Genomic DNA, 13,497 nt, shown 5'->3' on the forward strand with positions numbered 1-13,497 from the left:
TCTGACCTTAATTTATTTCAGAACAGGAGAGGTCAGAGTCATATACCATATTTTAGGATTGGAAAGCACTCACCATTCGTTGTTGCACTTGAGAGTTGGGTTCTAATGTCAAAACTGTGCACCACACATAAAAAATGGAACTGTTTGAAGATGGCACCTGCATATGAGGTAGTAAAGGCTTCTATTAAACACTAGTTTATTAATTAATCAAAATGAGGCACAGATATAACGTCAGTTTCGAGAATTAAAAAATTTAAAGTTATAGAAAAAAGCCACTAAAAAAAAGAATAACTAAGCAAAACCAGATTTCATTATGGTATAAAGTGAACGTGCAGTGAGTCCATGAAGCCAACGCTTTCTTAAAGACAAGGGGATTTGGTATGAGGAGAGACTGACACAAGACTGGGTGGGAGAACGGCTGAGAAGATTTGTCCCTCGTGGGAATGAAAGTGATGATGGCAGAAGGCAAGAAAGAGATAAGCAGTTGATAGCCCACTGCAAAGATTTTTCAAGGGGGGAGAACACCATCCCTTCCCTCAACCCCTCCCCCACACCTCCACCCCAAGCCCTGCTGCATCAGGATCTTTCTCAAGATAGAACTTGCCTCCACCTGAAAGGAGTAGTGTCTTAGCTCTAAGAACTCCTGTGTGGCTGTGGGATGGGAGGAAACACTTTGAGAAGCAACATTCAAAGTCTTTTTATATTATTTCAGATCTCCCTCTTTTGTACAGGTCATTTTTTAGATAAAGTGCTATACTGAATAAAGAACATAATGAGGAATGTTAATTTTAAAGCTGCTCTATTCCAGATTGTACTACTTCTTATACCTGAATGACAATGCTATACTCAGGGGACTTCGATTCCAAACACACATCTCTTGACCAATCTTCATCTCCTTTGGCCTTTACACACAACTCTGTCAGTTCACTGTTTTCCAGTATGTATGAAGGCAATTTCTGTTTGGCTGTGAGGCAGTCAAAATGTTCTCGAATCACAGCTTCTCCATCTTGACCAATGTAATGCTGAACGACTTTTAGTTCTATACTTTGAGACAAGTAACTACAGATGATCTGTCTTCCACAGATGATAATCTAAAAGATAATAAATAAACAAACAAACAAATAAATAACACAAATAAAGCTCCATCAATTCAGATTTCATGAACTGGAAATACGTAACTGTTCTGACAGTAAACTTGTTGGTTTTAACAGAAAGAAAGTGAAGTCATTAGCTTATTTGGAGTATACCAAAAGAAAGGCTTGGTCGTATTTGCTTTGTTCATGTTGAGTTTACAGCACTCAAAAGACAGGCACAGGCAGGGTCCACATCCAGCTAGAAACACTGATTGTGTGCTTGAGAGTGAGGTGGGGTGGGAGATAAAAGACCTATGGAATGAAAGCCTTGCAAATGTGCACACACAAAAGATAGTTGACCTGGAAAAGAGGTGGAGGTTGAAACTAGCAACTGACCAAGAGTTTAGGGGCAGGCTCAGAGGCAAGAAGCCAGACCAGGGGCCGGAGAAGAAGAGGCAAAGAGGGGTGGAGGTAAACCAGGAGAAGTGGTGTTGCTGAAACTCCAAGAGCAGAGACAGACCAAGATGTGGTAGTGAGTGGTGTCCATAATGTCAAAAGAGATGGGGGTTGAAAACAAGACTTTGGCTCTGGTGGCTGAGAGGCCAACTGGTGATGTATCTATTCCCAAGGCTGGTTTCCAAGGGCTGCCTGCAGTCTTATGCAATAAGAGATCATTTTATAAATTGATAATAAAAAAATAACTTTTAACTCAGATGCCTTATTTTAGTTTATTCAGGTCTTCCCCATAGAGAAGAAGCATGTATCATTGTAAAACACACGTAATTACCCATTAAACCCATGTATTACCCAATTTGTCATCCAGCTAAGAGTATGGTTCACAGTAGGCATTAAGAAATGTCTCTGAAATCAGTTGAAATTGAAAAGATAATGCAAAATTTATTCCTATGCAGTGAATCCTTCTGTAATACAAATATTCACCATGAGTGGAAAACAAAGGACTTTCATATACTGGATTTTCTTGTTTGTAATATTTTTTCCAGATCATAAAAATAGTAATCTCTCTCTCTGTCACACACGTACACACATACCCATACATATGTGGCTTACTTATGGGTCTAAGGATGTGATGGTTAATTTTACGTGCTGACTTGAATGGGCCACAGGCTGCACAGGTATTTGATCAAGCATTATTCTGAGTGTGCCTGTGAAGGTGAGGTTCACTGTGTATTGGTAAACTGAGTACAGAAGAGTGCCCTCCCCAATGTGGGTGGGCCTCATCCTGTCAATTCAAGACCTGAATAGAACAAAGAGCCTGAGTAGGAGGGACTCCTCCAACTGAGCTGAGACTTTGGTCTTTCCTGGCCTTTGGACACAGACCAAAAAACATCAGCTCTTCTGGGTTTCAGCCTCCACAATTGTGTGAGCCAATTTAAAATAAATCTCTCCCTCTCCTTCTCTGCATACATATGTACACCCACATATATATGTATGTGTGTGTATACACTCATTTTTACAAATTAGTTCTTTTATTCTCACAGCAACCATATCAAATAGGTGCTGCTATGACTCATGTATGAGGGAAAACAGAGGCACAAGGGAAAACAGAGGCACAAATAGGATGGATAACTTGCGGGACACTACCCAGACCCTCTGGCCTGGAGTCTGTGCCGATAATCACTCTGAAAGTCTGTTTATTATAAAATTAAGACCTACTAATTAAGAAAATGTAGAAACTATAGAAAAGAATAAAAACTGCCCATCATAAGGTAAATGTGGTAGATCCCATTGGTTCTATTCTAAATAGGTGGTTCCTCCCTTTCCCTTGATATGAACAACCCTCATTTGGTTTAGGTCTCAAAAAGCAGCAAAGTACTCAGGGAAGGTGGACACCTCCATGAACCCCAGAATCTATTATAATTGTTACAAACTAATCCTGGTAAATCGATTCTCCTTTTGCCAGTGATTACTTTAGGGGTGAACATGGGACGCTCTCTGGCTAACAATATGAAAAGGGAAGACTGCTAAAAGGCTCTGGGAAACATTTTACTCCTTGATAAGGGAGACAATTTGAGAAGCAAAAGCCCTGCTTCTTGTCTGTCATGGAAGATGTTATGAGAGGATATATATGCATCCATCTTTCGTAGGCATCTTAAGACAAAAAAGGCAAATCCAACAGGACAGCAGAGCAGCAGATACAGCACTGAGTTGCTTAATCAACCAACACCTAACTCGACTTCTTCATTCTTATTATGTGAGATAATAAATGTAAAAGAGGAATAGTTCTGCCTCATTAACTTATTACGAAGACTAAAAAGCCTGTTTTGTTACTTCAAACTGAAAACATCCTAATGGATACATTTTCCTATGTGATTAAGGGTACTTTGCAAACATCTTTGTAAGTAAACTATTATTTACACAAATAACTATGAATAATTATTTATGAATGAACTATTACTTACCCAAAATAAACCTGCTAGATTGATAGACCAAAGATAAGATGTCATTGTTGTTTCAAATGGTATTAGTTGAACAGTGAAATTTAGCATTTTCTTAAACACTTATTTTCCAACTACCTATTCCTTTGAATTTTCTTTAGAAGGAGAACATCTGTAAAAACCAAACTGTGCTTAACTGTTATATTATTCCTAGATACTCTGCCATAATAACCTTTTAAAACAATGTTTTCTCAGTAACAAACACAGAAGTCAACTGGACCATGAGTCCTAAGTTAGCAGGCAAGCTTTTCTTTAGCATATGCTAGGGGTTACCAGGCACTCATGGTTAAGTCTTATGAGGCCTTAGCGTTGCCTAACTTTAAGTAAACACGTGAAAGCTCTGAGGCAGTATTCAATTTTGTTCTTACTCTTGGTGTGCCCAGGCCTGGCAATGTATGCACACTGCTCTTGCTTCAGAACCTTTGGGCCCCATGAGATTTAGGAGAGAATTTTGCTGTCTCTCACAGAAACCACAGAATCTCTGCAACCATCTGGGACTCACTTTGTTTAAAGACAAAGATCCTCTTGGTGGGTTTTTATAGTTTCATTTTCAACTATAAAGCCTGTTAAATAGGCTTTCAAATTTGATAAAAAGAAAACCCTTAAAAGTGGCCAGGGAGGGAAGGCTACTTAGATGAAGGGAAATCCAAAATGGCTACTCCTCAGAGCGGTGTTCTTCACGGCTGCTCCCACGCAGGGTTCAGCGAGAGCCATGTCTGCTTTTCTTCAACGTGGCAACACTTACAATACCTTTATTTTGAAAATTATGGTTAAAATTTCAAGATTAATTTATCAGTTGAAGACAGCTACTTAATTTTTTTTAATGTAGGGTTTCTCTTTAATACACATTTCCAGGTTTCACACTAATTCTCCTCTTTCCCCAAAGCCACAAAGACGTGTATTGAAGATTTCCACATGTGATTTTACTTAGCAGGTTTCAGAACTCTTATTAGATCAGTGCCAAGAAGAATAGTGATATTAAAGAATAACTCCAGAACACCAGATGCACTGGAAAATGATATCTTAGCCATGATTAAAAGTGTATGTATAAAGATACAAATATATATACATACATACATATGTACATTTAAGTTTTTAAAGTGGTAAAGTTTTCCTCAATGAGGGGATGGGAAAGGTGGGAGCCAATATGTGTACAGGGGTAGCTGCGTAATGTACAAAGTTCTTGAGAAATTTTGTATGTGGTCAGTTTTCATTCAACTGGAGAAATGAGAGGGTTATAAGAAAGGTAGGGTACAACCAAATGGCATCGTTCAAATGCGCACTAGCCAATTCTCCATCATCCAGGGGCATGTTAATGCAGTTAAGGTACATCAGGGAGCTGCACACACTCACCTCCCCAAATGGAGCTTGGTAATTAGGCAGCTGCAGTTTATTTCCCAGCCCAGGTGGGACAGAAGGAAAGAGGCCAATATGCGAGAGAGGAAGGAATTCGTGAAGTTCTTCTGAAACCTTGATTCCTATCTGCTTTCCCAACCTGGCTAATTGAGGAGATCCTGTGTCTCTGATGTACCTTAACTGGAGCTAATCTGAATTTTGGTTGATCTACCCTGACAATAAAAAATTAAATCCAACTGAAAGACTAGACAGACTTTTCACAACTTTGACATATGCAGCGGTTGTTTTGAAGTTGGTGGCCTGCTGAACCTTTCAGCATTACCTGGGTTCAGTACAAACCATTTTCCATTTGCTTCATTCTAGGTTGAACAAACTGCTCTTTCTGTGTTCCACTTTCCATTATTTTGCTAAGTTTTTTAAATGGCCCTAATTTAGAGCCCAGTCTCATTTGGCTATGACAATAAATTCTAAAACTCAAAATATAAATTTTGTGTGTATGTGCCTTCTATGACAATGGGAATGGAAAATGGACCTCCAGTTCCTGCGGGGCAAGATGACACTTCTTTCAAAAAGGTACATGCAACGGGAAGGTGGCTTCTGCTTCCATTACTGGTTTCTGAAGAGTCCTTTCCTAGTTGGCTAGATTCTTCTTCTTCTTAATAACAGCATTTATTATAGAATACAAGCAGAGAAAAGTGTGAGAGGGACTGCTACAGAAAATAATTATGAAACATTCAATGGTACAAATAACATTTGGAAATCCTGAAATGTGATTTGCACCAGATGCCTTAAAGATCTGTATATTTGACATCAACAGAGAGAATGATGAAAAGGATTCCTTAAACTTCTAATGAATGGAAAAATGTTTGTTAGTCTAAAACTAACAAACTATTTTTGCTAATAGTTTGGAAAACTCAGAAAATCAGCAGAAGGTTGGGACGAATATATATACTTAGTTATTTGAAGGACTAATGTGGCCCTAACAAGAATCCGGTGACACAAAACAATGAATTTTGGTTAAAGAATAAAGTATATCTTTTCAGTCTGGGAAGATGTATCAAGCACCCCAAAAACATTCACATTTTTGCTCAGGTAATTAAGTTTTATAGCAAATTATTTTCAGGACAGACACAGACATTTGGACATACATATGTATACACAAAGATATTCATTTAAGGATTTATTATGGCAACAAATTGGAAATTATCTAAAAGTGCAGTAACAAGGGGATGGGTGTCTAAATGGGTTTCAACATAACACAGGGCAAATTACTATGCAACCATTAAAAAGATAGTTCAGGAATTTCAGATAACATGAGAAGATAAGCATCATATAATGTTAAGTGAAAAAAACAAGTTGAAAAACTAATTACAATCAGATCTCAAGTTAGTAAAAAAAAAAATATCTGCATAGAAAAAAACAGTAGGAAAAAATACACTGAAGTATTTACCTTTGGGTGGCAAAAGTATGGGTAATTTTCTTTTCTACCTTAGGCTTTCCTGTGTTTTCAGAAATATATGAAAAACAGTTAACATAAAAATAACCACAAGAAACTCATATTTATTGGGTGCTTTCTTTTACAAGGGGTATACGGAGGCACAGAAAGGTTAAGAAATTTGCCTAAGGTATCAGGTAATAAATAGTAAGGCTGAGAAATCTTTTATTATCAGGGGAAAAAAAGGTAGGTAACATTTTGTGAAAATTTTCAAAAAAGGTACTTTTCATGGCCAACTTTTTTGACTTACGGTTTATTGTTGAGAAGTGTAATATCTGCTCGGGAACACTGTATATATTAATTTATCCCTGAAATTTAATATTATTCCTTAAAGATACATAATATCTATGCAAGAAGGAGGCACTATTTTAACACAACAAAGTCCATTTACTGTTACTCATGCCTGGGAATATTTCATAATTATGCCTATAATTTACTGAGTTATGACAGTGGGCCAGGCACTACCGTAAGCACTTCACATATACAAACTCATTTAATTCCCACTAACTTTGTGACAAAGGCACAATCACTCTCCCCATTTCACAGATCAAGAAACTGATCAAAGAGGTTAAATAACTTGCTGAACGTCACACAGCCAGCAAGGGGATACAGCCAGACTGGCTATGATGTTAACCACCAGGATACACCATGAGAACCACTTCTCATGGGGTGGAGTGACCCCACCATTCCACTAACTGGTCACTGTTCTAGCAACCACAGGCAAAAGAGCTGAATGAATTGGGGAAGTTTAGACCACAGCAATGGCCATCAAAGTGGGAGCCCTGTACCAGTATCATCAGAATTTGTTAGAAAAACAAATTATCACGTCACACCAAAGACCTACTGAATCTGGAACTCTGAGGGTGGGACCTAGCATCTTCATTTTAATAAGCCTTCTGGGTGATTCTGACGTACATGCAAGTTTGAGAACCAGTGGCCTAACGAAAAGGGAACTAAGAGGAAAGAATCATCCTAGCTTCCCTTATGTTTCCAAAGGGCTTAATACAGGGGAGATACAACTTACAGAGTCCTCACCACAAGTGGTGTACCCCTCACAAGTTCTGATGAATGGTATAAACTGGCCAAATGGTGAGAGATTTTGGCTTGAAACTGGGAAAGAGCTTCCTGTATAGCTGGAGGTAACCAACTATGGAAAGGGCTACCATGTGAGAAAAGGAGCCTTGTATCATGTGGAGTGTTCAAACGGATGTTGAGTGACCATTTCTCAGGCACACTGGTGAATGGGAAGGTGTATAAGGAATTTCTGAAAGACCATGAGTGACAGAATCAGAAAACCAGAACGTACTCATTGGGCAGGTATCTGTTGAGCGCATATCCAAGTAAGAGAGTCCTGAAGCCAGATGACAGTCAGAGACACGTCTTGTTCTTACGACTTTCTAGCTCAAAGCTCATACTGGCTAGGCTGCTTCCATCAGGAGCCCCAGGAAGACCCATCTGTCCCATACTCCTATCTTTAGGTTATACTGTCTACTTGGACTGGCCTCTCTTAATCCAAATTCTACATGTTTTCCAAAGCCCAACTCGAGTCATATCTTCTTAGTGAAACCTCTAAGAGTCCTTCACACTTACTGTCGGTTGTGTACATTGTTGGGTTTATACAAACTTGCAATTTAAGAGTGAAGCCTGTGTCGCATACTGTCTTCCATTTTACTCTGTTCCACTGCAGGCAGTCACCGACTACTTGAAGAATGGTCAGTTCATTGGGAAAACGCTTCTGCTATATTCTTTTCACTCCTGTTGCCCACAATAATGAGAACATGAAGTCCAGCTCCCTGATTAGGTGCAGACCAAGGACGTACATGGTACGGGTCCTACTGTTCACCTCACCAGTTGCTTCCTGTCTGCCAAGTACGGGCAATGGCGGAGCCCATGTTGCCTGCTAAGGAAAGCTCCCCTTTTCCTTGTCCAGAGGCTGGGGGGCTGTTTCTATCATTTCCTCTGTTCACATAAGCTCTGGATAGACTGTTACAATCCAGATGCTGATGTATATGTTAAAACTCTTATGACAAATCCAGTTATTATGTGTGCAGTGAAGCCAGTTTTCAGATTTTAATACTTCCTTTTTTTCTTTCTACTCTTGTCATATGTGCCATGCTTGAAAAACATCTTTTAAAAACCACATTTTCACATCTTAAGAACACAAAAAAAGTGTCAGATACTTTTTTTCCCCTTTGCAGTCTTAGAACTTCAAAAACAGCCAAAAGGAAGTTTTATAAAATACGTAAAAATATGTGCTGAGAGCTGAGGTTTTATATGCCAAGAGTTAGACTGTAGTGAATTTTTACTGCAGTTAATATTAACTCCTAGGAAAAGAAAGCTTGCTGGAGACCCCGGCCCACTCTGTCATGGGAGGTATCACAACACTTTCTCAAAGATCACCCTTACATGTATGAGAACCAACTCCTGGTTATCTACCTTTGGATTATCCAGAGTCCCCAACACCCTGTCCTTCTTCTCCTTCTTAATAAAGGCCTTTTGGCCATTTCACAGCTCATTAGCACCTCTACCAGAAGGTAGGTGGTGACAGAGAGAAGAGGTGAAACTAAAATCAGTAAATTTTACTGCTCGTTAGCAGCTCTTGTAAAAGATGTGAGACAAAGGGTTTGAAGCCATCATCATCCTCAGGATCATCAAGAAACTTGTGCACAGTAGTAGTAGGCAGAACTAGACATACCACTGGGATTTTGTTTTATTATTTAATTATTTTCATTTCTTTAAGTTTCCCTTCCACTAATTACATCAAATAATTAAGAGCTGTCTGGGCCATGAACACAAGGAACTTACCTGCTTTTGCACTCCATTGAGTTGCTGAACCTTGATGATGAGTGAAGCAGTTCGACCCTTGTACTGAATAGTCCTAATAAAAGTCCCGGCATGGTCCACACTGAAGGGCTCTGACCAGCGCCAGTTGCCCCAGCCTTCAATACAGATGTGTAACAGCTGGAGAGAAAAACAATAATCATCATAATGCCAAAAGTGCCAACAAAAATCTAGTCCTAAAATGAAAGTCTCGTTGCTGGAAAACCTTCTTATTTGTAATATTTAGCATCTGTTTTCTTTCTAACCTGCATTATTCATCCACTTCCAGCTTATTCAACCAGGCTAAGAATAGCAAATATGCCACAGAGAGTCAATGTGGTTTTCCAGATCACATTTTAAACCTTCTTAAAAATAATTGTCCTATCAAACGGTAAAAGGCCTGTTGAACATTTGAGAAAAGACCATTTCAATCATCTGGAGGACAAGAAGGTTGAAATGTAAGATCAAAGAACATTGGTCTTGGCTGATAGTTTATTCCTTCTTATGGCTAGACAGTAATTAAAGCAAAATTTCATTTGTGGCATTATTTTTGACCCTAAATTGCCATTCTTTATTTTTGCTTTTGATGAAGAACAAAATGGCAATTTGAGGAAGCAGTTCATTCAATATACTGTTTTTATGAGATCACATATATCAAATTAGAACTACCTTCAACATTTTTAAAGTATGAGAAAATGTCTTTGTTCTATTTTTTTTCTAGTGTGTATTTGTTGTCAGTTTTACCAAATGAGTCTCCTGATTCATTCATATTTATTCATTCACATTCATATTTATTCATATAGTACTGCCACTTTTGGTAATATTTAGATTTCTTTCATGATCATCAAATATTTTCTATTTCTACTTCTACTTACTAAATGCGGCTAAGAAAATCAGTTTAACTGAACAAGTATTCCAAAACAATATAATAATTACTGCTTCTTTAGGATACAATGAAGATAAACAATGTTCTGTACAATTACTAAGGATAAGGAAATACAACTGACATTCTAGGAAAAACATTTATATGACATAAAAACTCACTATTTTCTTTCATCTCATGCATGATTTTTTATTAAAAATCTTTAATGTTTTATTTTTTGAGAGAGAGAGAGAGACTATGAATGAGTAGGGGATGGGCAGAGAGAGAGGCAGACACAGAATCTGAAGCAGGCTCCAGGCTCTGAGCTGTCAGCACAGGCCCAACGTGGGGCTTGAACTCACGAGCTACGAGATCATGACCTCAGCTGATGTCGGACACTTAACCAACTGAGCCACCCAGGTGCCCCAATATATATAATTCTTTAAAAGAACGAACCCAAGGCTAATCATATGAAACATTTTCCAAACTAACAGAATGAATAAAACTTTAAAAATATTGTATAAAAGCTATCATAATAGACCCTTAAAATGAATACATTAATAAGAATTTACATGGGAATTATTATAACAAAAGCTTTTTGATGGAAAGATTATTTTTTAGTTTCAGCATTAGAAGGATCCTTAGAAAGTGCTTAAATTAAAAAATTTCCCAAGGTACTAGTTATCAGAATATGATTTTGGTGGAAAGTTAAGGGAGGGTTTTTTCTTTTTTTTTTTTTTTTTGGTCTTTAAGTACCTTACTAAAATATTTTTTAAAAACCTCCTAACTCATCTCCCTCCTTTTAATATGGTCCCACTCCAGCTCTTCCTCCATACAACTGCCAGTGACCCTGTGAAATCAAGAAGCTACCATTCAGATGATTTCTAAAGAAGAAAGCTAACAGCTCAAAGAAAGCAAGAAAGCAAGAAAACAAGCAAGAAAGCAAGAAAGCAAGAAAGCAAGAAAACAAGCAAGCAAGAAAGAAAGAAAGAAAGAAAAAGAGAAAGAAAGACAAAGAAAAAAAAGAAAAAAAAAAAGAAAAGGAAAGAAAAGAAAAGAAAAAGGAAAGAAAAAAAAATCCTGGACGGCAAATACCTTTAGGGAAAATTTGGTCTTACATACACTCTACAACATAAAAGTACCAGAGTTATCTTTGATCTTTAAATATTAGTTACAGAGAGAAAAAAAGAAAAACAATAGTGGTGTTTGGAACCATTTCAGTTTTTTTGTAGCACCAATTGGGAATAAGAGCTCAGGGCACACACAAAACTAAAAGAAACAAGAGAGTTGTTTTCTTTGGAGAGACTAGTAGCTGGAAATGACAAAAAAATAATGAGGCAAGGTACTTAAGGTCAAGCTTGGCGATATTTTTCCTGAAAATTCCACAGCCTCTGAAGAGAGGCTTAATGTACACAATGTAATTTTAATTGGAGAGTGTTCACATTTGCATATGAGCTCAGTTTTAGGTAGCCGCTCACTCTGTCTACACAGCTTTTACTGAGTGTCACCAAGGAATATGCTGTCAGGTTTCGCTTGGCAGCTATTTGTTCTCAAAATGTTGGTGCAGATATTTTCTTTGAATTATGAGAATCCAGATACGTTTGGATTTAATTCACACAGAAAAGCTGGGTGGGGGAAAACATAACATAACAGCTCTCCCCATATGCATCACCAGTAGAATATTTGTAATGTTTGGTCTGCTGTTAAAAACATCTAAATAGCTATTAAACACATATACTTTATTAAGAAAGAAATTACATTCCTAAGAGAGAAAATCTACAAAAAGGAAATGAGAAGGCCCAGCACTACTTTGGTCCTCCTTCCCATGAGGGACTGATCCAGACACGAGACAGCAGTGCTGAGTGAGACTCCTGGGCATCAGGTGAGTGGGGTGTGTTCTGTTCTTTTTGAACCAAATGATTAAATTTCACTGCTATAGGTACTGAACTCTCCGTTTAATAATAAATACTCATAGGTCAATTTTTATTTCTATACTGAAGGAACAATAAACCAGGCATAAAAATTTGCAATCTGTGTTCGACTACTTGATCCTAATAACATTTCATTTGATCATTCACCCAATGCATTTTTTTTTAACTTGGTTACTATAAGGAAGGTGATATGCTAGCCCCTATGGAGGAAGTAAGGAGGACGAGCTGTGTTCTTTGTCCTGCGAAAAGCTTATGATCTTATAGGTAAAATAAAGCATGCACAAACAAATAACAGGAAGCATTAGGGGAGGAACAAAATGGTACAGGAATCTAGAGAAAGGAGGGCTTGCTCTAGGCTGCTATGATAAGGAGAACCTCATGGAGCAGTTGGGTTTCAGAGTTACCACAGGATTTCAACTGGCAAAGATGAAGTTTCCTTTCTGGGCCAAAGGGACAATGTGAGATGTGAAAGTCAGAAGGTATGCTTGGGGGCAAAATAATAGTCTTGACTGGCTAGAGCAAAGGGAACATGAAAAACAGGAGTGAGGCACAAGGTCGGAGAGGCAGATGTAGATTGGGGCCAGCACTGATGTACTAAGTGAGGAATTTGTGCTTTATTGAAGAATGAGCCTTTTGAATTAAGCCTTCTGTATAGGGGAGCAGTGTGTTGAAAGAAGGGTAAGAGTGGAGTGTGGAGGTAGGAGGGCAATGGTCAGGAGGAGAGGCAAGGTGGGCCAGAAACATGAAAACCTGAGAAAGATGAAGGAACGGCCTTAGCAAAAAAATCACTATCCTTTATGGCCTGGAGCCCATGGTATTTTTATGTTCTCTTATCAACTTGGAAATTTTCTTTCCCCTCTTTCCTATTACATTTCCCTTACTGACTCACTTCCCCTACCATCTTTTCTATTCAGGCTTTTCATTCTTTTTGGCCTACTTAGCTAGTGTCTAATACTTTCCATTGGGGAAGAAGTCAAAATAGGAACAATTCTTGTTTAAACTTCTCAATGGGAACTGCAACTAAGCAATAAGGCAGGTTGTACAGTGGCCACACTTGTTGGAAGGTCCCAAGAGACTACATTTTCTTTTCATCCAGCAGACCCTGCCCCCACTCCTTCCCAGAGCTGTACTGGCAGCCAGACTAAATTCATAGTTTTTCCACTGAAGACCTCAAATGGGAGCATATACAGCCTTCTGTTCATTTTTTTTTTCAATACAAAATAAAAATTAAAACTGAATTACTGATCAGGGGTTTGGGGTCAGCTCTCAGGACCACCCACAGTAACCTCCAAAGGGAGAATTCCTGAATCAGTTACAGAGGAAAGAAAAACAGGATGAAATATAGGAACAGAGGGTACACCAAGGAAGGGAAAGAAAAGGGCAAGACGAAATTTTAAAAATTATATCTTAAATATAAATGAAGGTACTGGATACTTGTCTGTGAACTTTATTCATTTTATTTTATTTTATTTTATTTTATTTTATTTTATTTTATTTTATTTTA

The 13,497-nt window shown here is 38.1% G+C and overlaps 1 protein-coding gene across 2 annotated transcripts in view; it reads right to left on the reverse strand.

Annotated features, from left to right (window-relative positions):
- Window positions 1-13,497, reverse strand: part of VPS13B (vacuolar protein sorting 13 homolog B) — an 805,502-nt gene that overhangs the window by 51,411 nt on the left and 740,594 nt on the right. For both annotated transcript variants that reach the window (XM_049633567.1, XM_049633568.1), the window contains exons 44-46: window positions 9,186-9,341; window positions 828-1,091; window positions 74-157 (exon numbers count right to left, since the gene is read on the reverse strand). In XM_049633567.1, the coding sequence (XP_049489524.1) occupies window positions 74-157; window positions 828-1,091; window positions 9,186-9,341 (504 nt within the window). The remainder of the gene's footprint in view (window positions 1-73; window positions 158-827; window positions 1,092-9,185; window positions 9,342-13,497) is intronic.

The sequence above is a fragment of the Panthera uncia genome, chromosome F2 (assembly GCF_023721935.1).
Source record: "Panthera uncia isolate 11264 chromosome F2, Puncia_PCG_1.0, whole genome shotgun sequence".
In the NCBI taxonomy this organism is placed as follows: Eukaryota; Metazoa; Chordata; class Mammalia; order Carnivora; family Felidae; genus Panthera; species Panthera uncia.